Source organism: Brachycentrus maculatus, unplaced genomic scaffold (genome assembly GCF_059751285.1).
Source record: "Brachycentrus maculatus isolate JH-2025_06_01 unplaced genomic scaffold, ASM5975128v1 h1tg000262l, whole genome shotgun sequence".
NCBI lineage: Eukaryota > Metazoa > Arthropoda > Insecta > Trichoptera > Brachycentridae > Brachycentrus > Brachycentrus maculatus.
The window spans coordinates 263,786-279,498 of NW_028281013.1; the positions used below are offsets into that span (position 1 = coordinate 263,786).

General features: G+C 32.1%; 2 protein-coding genes across 4 annotated transcripts; both read right to left on the reverse strand.

The window, feature by feature from the left end:
• Positions 1-222: 222 nt before the first annotated feature.
• LOC148305775 (iron-sulfur cluster assembly 1 homolog, mitochondrial-like) lies at positions 223-4,360 on the reverse strand. Of its 3 annotated transcripts, none has more exons than XM_088266128.1 (3): positions 3,626-4,360; positions 1,884-2,204; positions 223-1,628 (listed from the first exon to the last, which is right to left on the reverse strand). In XM_088266128.1, exons 2-3 carry the CDS (start codon positions 2,173-2,175, stop codon positions 1,525-1,527), a joined length of 396 nt encoding a protein of 131 aa, XP_088122254.1. In that variant the 5' UTR covers positions 2,176-2,204; positions 3,626-4,360; the 3' UTR covers positions 223-1,524. The 3 variants fall into 3 exon arrangements, with proteins under 3 accessions (XP_088122254.1, XP_088122252.1, XP_088122253.1); XM_088266126.1 differs by lacking the exon at positions 3,626-4,360 and adding an exon at positions 2,849-3,033; XM_088266127.1 differs by lacking the exon at positions 3,626-4,360 and adding an exon at positions 2,601-2,766.
• Positions 4,361-4,498: 138 nt separating this feature from the next.
• LOC148305776 (calcium/calmodulin-dependent protein kinase type II alpha chain-like) lies at positions 4,499-15,508 on the reverse strand. Its single transcript, XM_088266124.1, has 2 exons — positions 15,194-15,508; positions 4,499-9,247 (listed from the first exon to the last, which is right to left on the reverse strand). The coding sequence occupies exon 2, from the start codon at positions 9,109-9,111 to the stop codon at positions 7,573-7,575; it is 1,539 nt and encodes a 512-aa protein (XP_088122250.1). The 5' UTR covers positions 9,112-9,247; positions 15,194-15,508; the 3' UTR covers positions 4,499-7,572.
• Positions 15,509-15,713: the final 205 nt, after the last annotated feature.

A 15,713-nucleotide genomic window follows, 5' to 3' on the forward strand; every position in this document is an offset into this window, starting at 1 on the left:
CGCTGCCTTTAAATAAAATATCCATTGACTATTTTTTTTTAAATCTGAATTTTTAGTTAATTTACGCTTATCCAATAAAAAATTTGCATATCATTTAATGTTTTTCCTCTCTGCAGTTAAGGAAATTGAACTAATCTACTCTTGTTCTTACCTATGATGTATTTAAACCTTGTTGAAACAACGCAGTGGCACCATTAGGTTTGATTAAATAATACAGGTATGCTTTCTTGAGATTACTTTATTTTATAATTTCTAACAGTTCAAATTATACATTTATTTATGTATTTATGTACATTCATAAAATTATGCATATCAACAAAAAGCTACATGTAAGGATAACATTATGTACAACTTTGTCTTTAAATATATTCAACAATAATAAATAATAGAAAAATAATAAATATCTGCTTAAGCACTGTTGAGTTCAATAAGGTCTATTTCACAAAATAGGAATCGTGTTTTCAATTCATTGAGTATTTAAAGCATATTATGATTTTGAGTGTTTTATGTAGATGCTTCAAACACAGGTTTAAAAAAAAACATAACCTGTGATAAATAGACCAATGATAACATTGCAACGCAAAAGTGTTGGCAGCGACAAAGTATCGTAAGTAAAATATTTGATAAATTCATGTTTCAATCTATTCTCAAAAATTACTCAATCAATGTTTAAAAATAAATATACAGGTTTCAATGTAATTTTACAATATTTTATTTTAATGAATAATATCAATATGTGAAAAGAGTATCTTCTTGCAGTCACTATATTGGTGAATGTTCAATCACAGCTTAGTTTAAAACAGATAGGCTATAACATGAAACTAATATAATCCAATATTGCTCTACTTAGTAGATGTGAATGGGGGAAGAATAATTTTTACGGTTGGTAAACATCTAACAAATTGAAGTCATCAGTTATTTGAATTACAATAAAAAGGTTTTTTGTTGTAAACAATAAAAATTAGTAAAACCAGAAGTAAATCCTTAGTAATGTTAAATACAGGTTTATGTATTAATTTATTGTGTTAAAGATATCTGAATAGTTAGTCCCAAAGATATTGTAGAGACATGGTTGTATCAAAATCAAAGGGAGATCCACCTTATTTTTAACACTCCTTATCATTTATAGTTCACTTTGTATAATACCACTTAAAAAGTTTTAAGTGGTATTACACAAAGTGAACATTAATCGCTTAGGAGTGTTATATTACCATACCACAAAGTTAACAATGATTTCAATTATACCTTTTTTTGTGGATTTTCTTCAAGTGTACTGTAAAAAAAAATTTTTGCTAGTGAAGTGTTCTGACCACACCATTAAAAAATATATAAAAGTTATGTAACAATTAAATATGTAAATTAAAGTGGTTTTACTGAGAAAACTAATAACGGCTTGCAATTTTTCAATGATTTCAGCGTATTGTGAATTGAATATTCCTAATCTTAGTTTAGAATAACTACATATTGGTATAAGATACCTAAAATTTATAAAATGAAACTATTTTCTCTTTTAACATTGAAAAATCATATACTAAATGATTCACCACATCCACAAGTTCCTTTGATGTTTGGATTGTTGAAGACAAATTCTGAAGATAGTTTGTTTTCCACATAATCCATTTCAGTTCCTGAAACGAAAATTAAAAAAACAAAGTACAAAACTATTGTAATATAATGCTGTAGACTCTCGATTTCACGGGATGTCCTAGGTAATATTAACCAAGGACAGGATTTTAAGTAATTTGACAGGTGACGGATGTCGTCAATCATAATGGATTTTAGTCGCATTCAATAGAGTACCTATCGAGAGTAATCCGGCACCATGTGTATAATACATACCACCAGTGCAAGATTGCATGCATTAAAAAATGAGCCAAACTTACCTAACAGCGATAATTGCGCTTTTTTGTCAATGATGATGGTGACACCATCTTGTTTTACTTCCTCGTCCATTTTATCTTTGCTGTTTGTAAAATCCAATGTATAAGATAAACCATTGCAACCTCTTTGTTTTACACCAACTTTGAGTCCTATAAAGCCCTTTCCTTCATTCTTATTCATTATTTCTTTGATTTTGTTAACAGCTGTAGGTGTGAGTGTGAGGGCTGCACGGGAAGGTATCTTCCTCCTGTTGACTGCGCGTACTGTCGCAGTTGCTACTACTCTTGTAGCCATCTCGGTATTATATGTGAGCTCGGTTTCAACTAGAGACAAGTTAACATCAAATCAAAGGCTGTTATTTTCGCTATTGTATTTCATTGTAAGCAATTAGACATTGTAAGACTGATGAGAAAAAGACTAAACAAAATTCTTTGTCACAAAATAGGCAAGAGTTAATATTTAAATGAAATCAAATAATTAAAAAAAAAATACGAGCAATAAATGTTTATAATGGGAGCAACAGCAACCCCAACCCATTAATTTTTAACCAATTAAAGATCTAGTATACATGCCTAATAACAAATATATAAATGAATATATGGTAAGTAAACATTCTGAAGAAAGATGATTAAAATAAAAACTATTTTCGGATGACCTTTCAGTATTATGATGATTTATCGTAACTAGTTATTGTATTTGACATTTACTGAAGTACCTACCTATAAAGTAATTGGTCGGGAGATTGCTCTAGTTTGCCTGCAATACATACCCTCGTTTGCTTCCCAACAATAAATTTAATTACAATAATAAAAGTATTGACATTGAAATCATAATGTGCGCATTACCAAATCTATTAATACACATACATATTTAAGAAGAAAAAATACATCCATAATTATGTGACCAATAATAAAATGTTACATAATTTGAGCGCATTTTGTTTATAAACAAGAACAACAATATTTACCTTTGATGAACTGGATAGTTAAATTATTACTTAAAAAAACTTTGCATTTTATAAATATGTTTTATCGTTCTCACTGTTATTACTTCGGCAAAATTAACCTTCTATTGTCATTTCTAAAAATTTTACTATATTTTAGCCAGGATCCCGTGAAATGTGACAGATCGACGAATTTTACCATAGATATATGTCGATCGAATTTGACATTTCTCAAGATCAAAGACAATATAAATGAAAAAATAGTATTGAGGTCCTACGTAAGTAGGTATATCGTGCAATGTACCAGGACACGCGTTGCTGTGGCTGTCTATAAAAAAATAAACGCACACATTTAAAAAATGTGTCAATTTGCAATGCTTATGAAGTAATGAAAATATTTAAAAATCTGTTTAACATTGCAAAAACCAAAAATGTCAAATACCTAGCTTATTATTTTTTTCTACATAGCTTTTTGATTTATAAATGTGTATTTTTGAATGAATTGAAGTTTTTATGTCTCCATACAATTGCTAATATCTTGTTTCAACAGTACACTCGTGTTTCGTTATCATCGTTTTTTTACTGTTACAAACAAATCAATTCGGTCCAATACTAACCTATGGCAATTGATTTATATATATATATATATATATATATATATATATATATATATATATATTTATATAAAAATACATATATATATATATATATATACATAAAAGCAAGCAAATAAAATCGAGTTACTATCATCCCATGTTTTTTACTAAATTTACCATAGTAAAGTGATGAGCTGTCACGAACCTGATTAATGACACTGATCATTAGCTCTCGGGGGCTGGATTGATGTTGCTGGCGGGCCGAGTTTGGCCTGTGGGTCGTAGTTTGGAGAACCCTGCGTTAGAGCATCTTTAGAAGTGCATACAAGTCCAGTCTAGTCCAGTCCAGGGCTATGCCAAGAAATAAGGTACAAAAACTTTTCCTCATCCACTTTCAAAATAAGTCAGGGATAACAGATTTTCATTAAAAGTTTGACTCGCCTATATCTAGAAACGAAAAATTTCATAGCAGCGGAGAAAAAAAATTATCTTTTAAATTCCTTAAAAAAATCAAAGGTTTTTTTCATCTCGAGTTAATATTTATGTAGTAAATAAGTATGAATATATATTTTCTTATTTCCTTTGCACATGAAAACTAACCATTTTATAACTTTAAAAGTGAACATTAAAAAAGCCTTTTGCAAAATTTTAATTTTGATTCCGCTTATAAAACGTGATTCACACAAGAGTTTGAAGACAATAAACTTGGAAAATTGTTAACCACTTATAGTCGGCAAGCTTTAAGAAAATTAACATAATGGTGTAACTTGATCTTGCATTTCCTGGGTAAGAAATTAAATTTTAAATATCTTAAAAACATCAGCCTTGATGACAGATATGGTAATTAGATTCGAAACTTCGTCAAGAGACATGTCATAATAGCCCAGAAAAATACTATACATGCAAAACCCCCCTGGTCTCCAAGACCTCATGCACTGCAGCCAAACCACTTTTATACTATGGAAGAAAATTGTTTTTTGGTTAACATAAAACAAATTTTTAGTCAAATTAAATAGAATTTGGAGTGAGTAAAGCCACATGTAGGAAGTGGATGTTTAGGTACAGAAAAGAATACCAGTAGACCAAAAGAATTTATTACAGAGAATTTCATTACATATTATTATCGGAAGTAGAGAAATGCTGACAATGGATCCCAAGTAAGATTTCTACAAAGAGAAGACTATAATACATCAGCGTGAGCTTAATACTAGAAAATGAGTCTTCACAAAAGTGGTAGACTGATAAACACAAACATAATAATAAAATATGTATAACAAAGCAACAATATAATGTAAAATAATAGAAATGATAATATGTTATAATAAATAACAATATTGCAATTCAGTTGGCATTTATGTGTTCAATGAAATCTCTTATTCAACAAGACAAATGCATCAAACTTTACTTGAAAATGAAATGCACATATTTAACCTACTATAAATCCCTAAATAACAAATGATGCTTCAATAAATTATGTCACACAAAATTAACTATTATACCAATATATTATTTTCTTTTTGTGGACCAAAATTTAGGCCTAAGGGTGAGGAATCTTAAATAAGTCAGTTTACATTTGATAAAAGCTTACATTGATGACTTGCCGAGGTTAATCGGCAGTGGTGTGACACCACTCACTCTAGAGCTACGACTCTTAAACCCTGCAGTCACCAGCACATCATCGTTACATTATTTAATATTAGGTAAAGATCTGAAAAATACAAAAAAAGGATTAATACTTATTTTCTAGACCACTTCATGTAGTCGTAATATTAAGACTAGACTGTTTTAAGACAACCCATACAGTTATTGGCACTAAATCTGTATGGCACAGTTCACTCCCATCCCATTCAATATAATACTTCAATATCTCATTTTTGGCAATATATCGTATTGAATAGCTACGTTCCCAGAGATACCACAAGTGTAAAGCGTCATACTGGACCAATGTTATTAATTAATTATTAAACAACAATGTTTTACATCCTTAAATAAAATACTACAATAACCACATTTCCTCGGTATAATATAGATTCATCCAATTATACATTCATATTATTACAAAATATAATTTAACAATAAAATCATTATAAAATAACATAAAATTAAATGGGTAAATGGCAAGTGATAAAAATATCAACTAGGTAAGTAAGTATATACTTTGTAAAAACATAAATATGCTCTTAAATACAATAAAAATATTAAACATTCGATTCTTTAACACTAATGTGTAATGATTGCAGCAGTAGTGACAAGATAAAATAACTTCTTGAAAAAATTCTTATTTAGACAATCACAGTATCTAACAATGTGCTTTAACAATATTGCACATAGTTTGGTGCAAACAACTTATTGTGACCATTTTAGTATAATAACTCATTCTAAGTATGTGGAAATACATAAGCTTAGTGAGAAAGTCAGCAGGTACTTTGGTCTGCGTTGCAATATTGGTACTTAAAGGTCTTAATTTGGCAGATTCCATCTCGGTTTGACCCTGACACGCATCTCAACGATTATTATCACATTATGCATTTGTATACCTTAACCGTTTTATTGCCAAGACTTTTTTACTAGTCGGTTCCTAAATTTCTAGGGATATTTTGTGTCACAAATAAGAAAGTTATTATGTTAATTAAAAGTCCATAACAAAATCTTTTGATTTGTTTATAGACTTTTTAGAGGGGAAATCTCATACATAAAATGAAAAAGTATATTTTCATAAACAAAATAAATAGAACATACTAATGCATGTATATCGCATTATACCTTTTAAGTTTTTTTTTAATTATTTGTAAAATACATAACATTTTATAAAATAGATATATAGTCAAAATGAGTTCATAAATGAATATAACTACAAAGATAATTAAGTTGATTTGATCAAAAATAAAATACTGCTTTATCAGAGCAAAGCTCACCATATAGTTGTAAGTAGGGTAGTGCCAATAACTGCATTTTATCACTTGTAAAATACATATATGTATATATAATTCTTACTTTCTATTTATTTAATAACAATCCACAGAGTAAAACATGATTAAGAACACCTTGTGTACAATATAAGCACGACAGAAAACATTTATAGATAACATGTAAAGAGAGACAAATGTTTGAATAAAGAGTGTGCTAAATAGTAAGTAGAAGTTGTCGGAACAAAACGGGTAATAATAGTTCAATCGTGTTGAGCTTCACAGTTCTAGCAGAAGGACAAACATTCTTGCGCCAATTGAAATTGATTTTATGGGCGTCACTAAGTCTGGGTCTCACATTCGTTGACCTTATTTTCGATTATTTATAGATAGGGAACTTAATACACATCACACGCAAGTAATGTACAGTATTGAAGTTGAGATACAATGCAAGATCGTTGATTTGTAAGAATCAAATAGCTAAATGATGTCACCCTTAAGTATACGTAAAAAGCATATTCACAAAAGGCAAAATGAGTAACTACTTTCTATGTAAGGAGATTATAAATAAAGAAGGTGGGACTCTCTTCTTAGATAACAAGTATAAATCAGTACTGAGTTGTGTTAATTGGATTTATTCAATATAAAGCACTTCAATGCACGAAGCTAGCAATGAGTAATCTAAAATGTCAAAAATAGATTTGTAATGAAAAGTAACTATGTACGCAATAAGTACAATCATAGTTATTTACTAAGACTAAATGTTCTTGAAGCTTTTCAACCATTTCCATTAGTTATGTACGAGCAATGAGAAATAATAAAACCTTAATTAAGTCTAAAGTCATGGTTGGTGAATTGAAAGCACCAAAGAATAATATTAGAGATCTGTATTACACTTTGTCGAGATAATGAATAACTCCGAGGTCATCGCAAACGCCATCCAAGCCATGAATTTATTATAAAAGGAGTTAATAAATAAGTTTGAGCACGCTAAAGCCGAAAGGTGCAGTTGATTTGAGTGCAAAATATGTAAATTGAATTAAAAAGTATCAGGATCAGTTCACCGAAGGTCCTGTAACATTAACGCTAAGCTTCCCGCAAAGGCTTTCGACACGATCTATCAACTGATATGATTCCACACCGGACGACATTCTCTAACATACGGGAAAACTCTACACAAAATGCGGGTGTGTGTCGACTAACACGGAAACCTTTGGTAATACGCCTGGGCTCGGGGGCCCGGGAGTTAGGAGCGATGGAAGTGGACCGAAGTCCACTTGCTCTGGCGCTTGTGCCACACCCTGGTCTCCTGGTGCTGCACCGTGTGAGGTCGGCCCGCCTCGTCCAGGAACTGCGTCAGGCGCACGTACGCAATGCACGCGGCATCATCCCCCAGCAAGTGCACGTGCGGGTTCAGGATCGTGGTGTTCATGGGCTTGCTGCTCTTGCCCGGCACATTGTCCAAGTAGAACTTGTGGAAGTCCATTCCTTCCACGAGGTTGCCCAAGGCTTCCGGCTCGAAGGCCGTGATGTGGGGGTCGCATATCTTGGCGTATGTCTCGAAATCTCCGTTGTTAATAGCGTCTATAAGTTGCTCCGTGATCTTGATTATCTCTTGTCTACGAGCCGATTGGACTGACTGTCCTTCTGCCGAGCGAGTATTCTTCCCAAACGAGTCCGCCTTGCTCAGGCCGATCTCGTCATCGTGCTCCTTGGAAATAACAGTGCAGGAGCGGTCGACGCCTTTCTTGTCCTTGTCGACATCCTCGTCCTCCAGAGTGGTGCTGCTGTCCGTGGACTCCTTCACCTGCGACCCGTCTCCCTTCTTGGTGATCATAGAACGCCCCGAGAAGTTGCGCGTAGCCAACATGGTGGTCAAAATGGCTCCCTTCAACTTGCGGCGGGCGTTGAACTTCTTGAGGCAGTCCACGGTCTCCTGACGATGCATCACGGAGGCAACCCTCTCTCGGTGGCAGATCCAAGGGTGCTTCAGGGCTTCGGAAGCGGTAATTCGCTTACTGGGATTCACAGTCAACATCTGGTTGATGAGGCTTTTCGCTTCAGGCGTAACGGTGTCCCATTCGGGAGAAGGGTAATCGTAAGCGCCAGCTTTAATTTGGTTGTACAAACGGTGCTGCTCTTCATCCCAGAAAGGCGGGTAGCCAACCAGCAAGATGTAAAGGATCACTCCGCAAGCCCAGATGTCCACGGACTTTCCATAAGGTTCCTTTTTGAGAACCTCGGGAGATAAGTAGCCCGGAGTTCCGGCGAACCCGAACCACGCTTGCTGATCTCCCTGCACTTCTATAGCTAGCCCGAAGTCGGCGAGCTTTACGGCGGCTCCCTTCGCTTTACTAGCCAGCAACAGGTTTTCGGGCTTCAAATCCCGGTGTACAACGCCATAATGGTGGCAATGATGGACCGATTCCAAAATTTGTTGGATGCAGTGGGATGCGTCGGATTCTGAATAGAATTCTCTCGCAACGATATCTTCGAATAATTCACCTCCGGTGACTAAATCAAACACCAAATAATGGTAATGCTCTTCTTGAATAGAGTCGTGCAATCGCACTATGTTAGGATGCTGCAGCTTGCGACATATTCTCGCCTCTCTTTCCAATTTAGCAAAGTCACGCTGAGATAACTTTCTGGTATTAATTATCTTTGCTGCAAACTCCAGTCCGGTAGACTTTTGGACGCTCCTTCTCACTACAGAAAAGGCACCTTTTCCCAGCTCTTCTTTAAGCTCGTAGTTGTCAGAAAAACGAGTGCACGGAGTAGCCATCGTACTTGTCTTTAGACCCCCCTTATATTAGAAATATATAGCCTGCTACTAATACAACAATAGGCAATAAGTAAATTACTATTTCACTCTGGAGTTGGAGAAAGATCTTCTCCCTTGTAACTGCTTTGGTGAATATCTGTAATTAAGAAGAAAAAATGCATATAGTTTATCACATAAATTTCAAATCAAATTGAAATATGTATAGATATAAGGATAATGAAAACATAATTATTATTTAAAATATTGATTTCTTAAGGGTTTATTTTTAAAAATGAAGATTGTATTGTATAGAATTTATTAAAATAGATTTGTTGATATACACGTATACATTATTTAGAGTAATATATCTCAATATAACGGTTGACAGCCACAAGAGCCAATAACTAATAGGATGCTTTGTGATAATGATTGATAATTTGGTTTACTGTTTAAAACAATTGACAACACGCAATATATTTAATCTCTACTAGCATTTTACCAATACAAAACATTTTGTGACTACTACTCATTGATTCTAATGGGAAATTTATAAATTTAAATCTGTAAGTTAAGGCAAAAGTTAGCTATCATAAATGAACACGACATTTCTCTATTTTATTGCCATCTCTTATTCTTTCTATTTCAATGTTTTAACTTTAACCACCCTGCCTTCGGGTTATTTTCAGGTATATTTTTTATAAACAAGAAAAAAAATCACAATGTTTGTTGTCTCAAAATATTGTCAGGTATGAAACCTGACAAAATTTTGTCAGTGTATCCGGTACGCATTAAATGTTTTTGGAACAGATATCTTTTCTCGAATGCGTAGGTCATATGGGTTAGCGCGGAATGGTGAAGAAAAACCGCGCGTATCACGTATGTTCGTATGTGTAGGGCGGTTAATATTAAACATATTTTTTTTATGTTTAACTCTATATGTAAAATATATCTGACACTTTTTTCTGTCCCAACTTAACACAGATTATTTAGCTTTTTGGACAGTATGACGGCATAATTTTTTTGGATGGTATATTTATTATTTTGCAATGAAAAAAAATGCTTTCAAATGATTGGAATTCAAATTACCAGTTTCAATTCCAACAACAAATAATATTAATAAAAGCAACAACTAACGTCACCTCACTATAAAGGCTAAGGTAACCTTCCCTACATGGCTGGACGTCTGCTAATGTATAATAAACATGCAATCACCATCAACTTTAGTTAGTCACTAAAGAGGCATCAACCTACATTATTATGATAAAAACAGATAAGATCAATGGGCCTCGTGATCTAAACATAAATATTATTATTTCTGTAAAAACTCAAAATTACTGAATTACTAAATAACTTTTTAACTTAATTATTTACTGCATTAATTCAAAAGTGACAACTATAAAAAAATATGATGCCTCAAGTACAGAAGATCTTATTTTTATTTTATTTTTAAATGCATTTGTTAAAAAAGCAGATAGGAAAAATGAACACAAATTGATTTTGAGTGTATTATGTAATGTCTCTCACACACAAAGAAAATTTATTTTATGTATAATTATTTCTTTTAGAAACATCCACGAGAAAATGAAGCTGATTAAGTTACTGGCTATAAAGTAAATTCAGTTATAAGAAATATTAAAAATATGCTAACATAGCTATTTAAATAAATTTCATGATTGTATATTTTTTAAATTTACCAGTGTTTTTTCATATTATTGCTTTTTTATGACATTATTCATAATCTTGAGAATACACAAAACACATTATCAAACTCACAATACAACAACTTGCAACAAAGAACACCAAAAAGAAAAAGAAAAATCTACCTGCATTTGTCATCAAGAAAACTGCATTACTGACTAAAACAAAGTAATATAAAATAAAATGTAACGCATTCACAAATCATAGACAATGGAAGCATGAAAGAATTCATTATGTATCCATGGTAACTGCATAACCAAATCTTGCAACTGTTTTAGTATAAATGAAATAAAAAATAATACGTTTTAATGCTTGTAAATTTATTTAAAAATATTCATTCTCGAAAGCTGCTATTTTTTTAAAACAATGGTATTTTTTCATTGCTTAAAATTGTATACTAACCTGCATTAGTAATCACTTCTTTACGATAAAAGTAATACTTTAAGTCCTATATAAATTTAACAGTCCATAATATTTTATGTTCTCAATAAGGCTGCGATACTAAAATTCCATTATACTAATATATAGGTATGTATTTTACACAGAGTTTCAAGGTAAGTATAAAACAAAAACTCAAGTATGCGTATCTTAAAATTTACCTTTTTTAAAAAATATACTTATGTTGTTATTTAGTTAATAATGTTAAGTCACTTTGATTGTTAGAAAATAAAATACAGTTTATAATCAAGATGAAAAGACTACATTGAATAACATTGCTACACATTTTTACCAGAATGTTAAATAGTATCTATTGAAAAGTGTCAATATAAACCTAACATTAAGCGCTGTGGTATACCAACAAAATTATTTTCTTTAAATATTAACGCATATTATTAACTAACAGACCATCATGCCGCTTCTCCACAGGGATAGGCAGAGAGAATAAAATATTACACCAATCTGTCTTTGCAAAAAATCTTCGCTTTTCCACTTTCGTGAATACCCTTCGATTATAACGACTCCTAACCTGACTGCTTTCAAGTATTTGAAATACTTGATCATGCCGAGTTTTCCTCGGTCTTCTTGTTCTATTACCAAACACATTCAGCTGATTAATTTGTTTTACTGTTCGTTCTTCGCTCATTTGATCCACATGCTCAAACCATCTCGACACATCTTTCTTCATTTATTGATAATGCTTATCTCGGCATTGCATTATTTCCTTACATCACCATTCGAACATCAATCATACATTGTTTTGCCGTACAATCTTCTGAGAGATCGCGCTTCGACAGCATTCAGTCTATTTCATCCTCCTATTGCCAACTTCATGCTTCACATCCCCATACATTAGGGTTGGAACCGGGACTCCATTGTGCACTGTCAGTTTAAGTTTCGCTGAAAGGTTTTTATCTGCTATAATTGATTTCAGCGCATCATTCACTCTGTTCTTAGCATTTATAAATATATGAAATCGTTAACCTATTCTAAAATTTCCCCATTTACTACTATTTTACATTCAGATTTACGTAAGCTTTTATGCATATTACATTCTTGTTTTTCTAACAATAGTTGTTGTGCGTTATTGAAGTATTTTCCTGCTACACTCACTGGCCTATGCAATGGAATTATGGCTTAAAATAAAATCGAGTTGGACACCCCTGACTTAAACCGAGAGATTACCATTATAAAAATCTAGAGAACCTTAGTAGAGGCAAGTATTTATTAATGTATCGAATATATTTTTAGATGGTCAATGCTGAAGCCATAATAACGGATTCAAATCCCTAAATATAACACTGGTAAATATATAAAACAAAATTCATTTTTACATGCTCAAATTATTTCTAATTAGAGAGTGAATACTAAGTAAAATCACTTTAAAGGTTTCTACGTTTATGACTTCGAATAACTAAATATATTTTAATTAGTGCATAATTAAATCATAGATAATACGAGAGTATTGGAATAATGTGAAATTACACCGACCTATTAAAATGATATATATTATATTTTACGAAAATCGCCCATGAAAATTATTATTGGAGTCTTATTAGATACTTATTTCTGATCTATATTATATTAACTACCACCCCTGAGCTAGAAACTCAGTAATTAAAAACTTAAGTAAAACTATGTTGAAAAATGCGATCTTTACCTCAATCTTTGATGCAAATGGTGATCATGTCTCGAGTGTTACTCACTACTCTACTCTGACCACCTGGTCATTAATTCCATTCCCAATTGAGCTAATTTAAGTTAATAATCATTACAACACGGCCTAATTCATTTTGAGACCTTCAAAATGAAAAGCATAATATTTAAAACCCATTTTCATGTAAATTAATTGTACCAAAGCATAAAACAAGTAAATTTTATGGATGTTTGCAGTACGTCAATTAAAAGTTAACGGAAATTAACATATTAACTCGCACAATTTCTCCAAAATTATATTTTAATGGATGAATTCTAAATATTTCTTCACGTACACATATTTCTAAAAATTTACACTCTTCCCTCTTCATACTCTATAAACTGCGAGTGACCTGCGCAAAAGGCAGAAAGGTTATTTTAGAATGGGGCATTAAAAAAAATGTTTTGTAAATAATGTGGTTGAACTAAAGTCAGTGACAGGACTCGGAGTAAGTCAGTGAGTCAGAGTAACAGCCAAACCAGATAATTGGCGGGATACTACACATTAAACCTGTTAAGAAATAAGGGAAATATAAAAGAGAAATATAATGTTAAGAGTTTGGCGGTGTTCACACATGTTATTGAATAGAATATCCAAATGTAAACTAACTAAAAAGTAATTAGTTAAAATATGAATAAATGTAAATTGGCACATAATTAATTTAAGCCTCATCTTTTGGTACAGAGACTTGCGTATACATATGTGTTTAAAGATGTAGACAATTTAATAATGGTGATATTTGAACATCTGCTACAAAGTTGATCAGTGGGCCTTAATTTAAAAACAATTTTTGTACCTGGTATAAAAAGAAATATCACACCAATATATTTACACGCATCACGAAACTAGCTGATTGGAAGGAATCATTTACAAAATTAGAATATCCCAAAAAATACATCAAATAAATATAAAAGGATAAAAGGGGTCTGTAAGAAGATAAAGGAAACTAAATGCTATTGATTCAGTGAAAAGAAACTTCATTGCCTTCTTCTTCTTCTAATCCTTAACCGAATTCAACGGTTCATAGGTCACGCATGGTATCGATATCGCAGTATTATTATATTAATTGTTAAATTACTTCAAGAACCAGTTCAGGATTATATTAAATAAATATTAAAAGTGAAAAATCATTTAATTTTATGATTCCCCTGGGAATTGTCCGCCAACATAGTATAGTGGTTAGCATACTTGGTTCCCATGCTAGAGGCTCTGAGTTCGATTTCCAGGGGGTCAAAATAAATATATAAAAAGTGTTTTTACATTAAAATATTTATTTAATATTACCCTAGACTGGTACCTGAAGCGCAAAACTGATCACCTTGCCTGCATATAATAAACACAAATTAACAATCAATCTCTATGATCAAGTGCCCTATGGACTATTGGGTACGGATAAGAATCAGCAGCAGTATGGATTCGAACATGGGAACTCCAGCACGGTAGCCAAAATGCGCTATTCACTACACTACCGAAGCAAGCAACTTCTTTGTACCCAAGTGTAATCAAGCACGGAAAAAAAATAAAAAAAACAAAAAAATAATATTGATATTTTTTCCCTATTGATAATTAAGGAAAATTTTACGAAAATTATTCAAAACACTATTTTAAAATGTATCATACTAGGAGTGAAAAAGATATTTTATGAATAACCCATACACTTCATATAAAAATAAATGTGAACATTATTTTTTTAAGTAAATTTAATATCCAACAAATCAATCAGTTTATCTTTCATTGAAAATGGTTTATGGTTATTTGAAAATAAACGATTTTATTTACAAAAAAATCGGATTTTTTTTATATATATTATTTTCATACCGAAAATACCAAAGGTAAATTATTAAAATATGTGTACGAGACATTGTTTAGATTAATTCTTACCATGTATATTTGTCAAATCAATTCAGAAACCAGGAAAACATCCGCGGATACATAATATAAATATACGAATCAATTAAATATTGATGTCACATATACCACGGTCGTTTCACATTGGCTTTCCGCGATTATAGATCGGAACACAAAAATATCACTGAAGTTATAAATATCTCACGATATTCGAAATAATAAGAATATGAAGCAATAAAATCAAGCAAACTCTAATTTTACGCGGCACTCACTGCTGAAAAGACCACGACTCGTCGGGAACCGCTGGCGGTGCATTAATAATGAAAATGTATAAATATAGCAAATCGACCTGGCAAAGGGCATTCGTGCATTTCCCTACTATTCAAATAACTACATTATTACAAATAAATACTTTATATTCACCTATGTCGTGCCCATATTTAAATATAGCCTAACACAGCGCCGAACAAATTATATCAGTAGCCCGGCCCAATGTAGTATCAGACCTTCTAGCTCGCAGGCTTGAGGTCAATCATAGACACTTCCAATGTTACCAGCTACTAATATTCCAATTCCCCTCTTCCGTGTTTTCAGGGCGTAACAAACACTTTACAGATATTATACTATTCAAAATCACTTTATTAATTTTGTTTTAAAACTGGGACTCGGCCCAGCCTAAGAATAATCGCCGTTCAAAAAACTAAAACCAATTGTTGCTACAGTTGACAATACCGTAAAATCGATGTAAACCTAAAATGGCGACATTTTCTTAGTGCCATCTGTGAACGAACGCCAAAGCTCCGCGAGGGGTGTTTGGTAAAGTAGGAGTTTTTCATGAGGAATTGATAATAATTTAAATATTTCCTTTGTATTATAATAATTTTTGTATCATAATATTTTAATTTAAGCTATTAAAAATATGTTTTCAGTAATAATATCACCT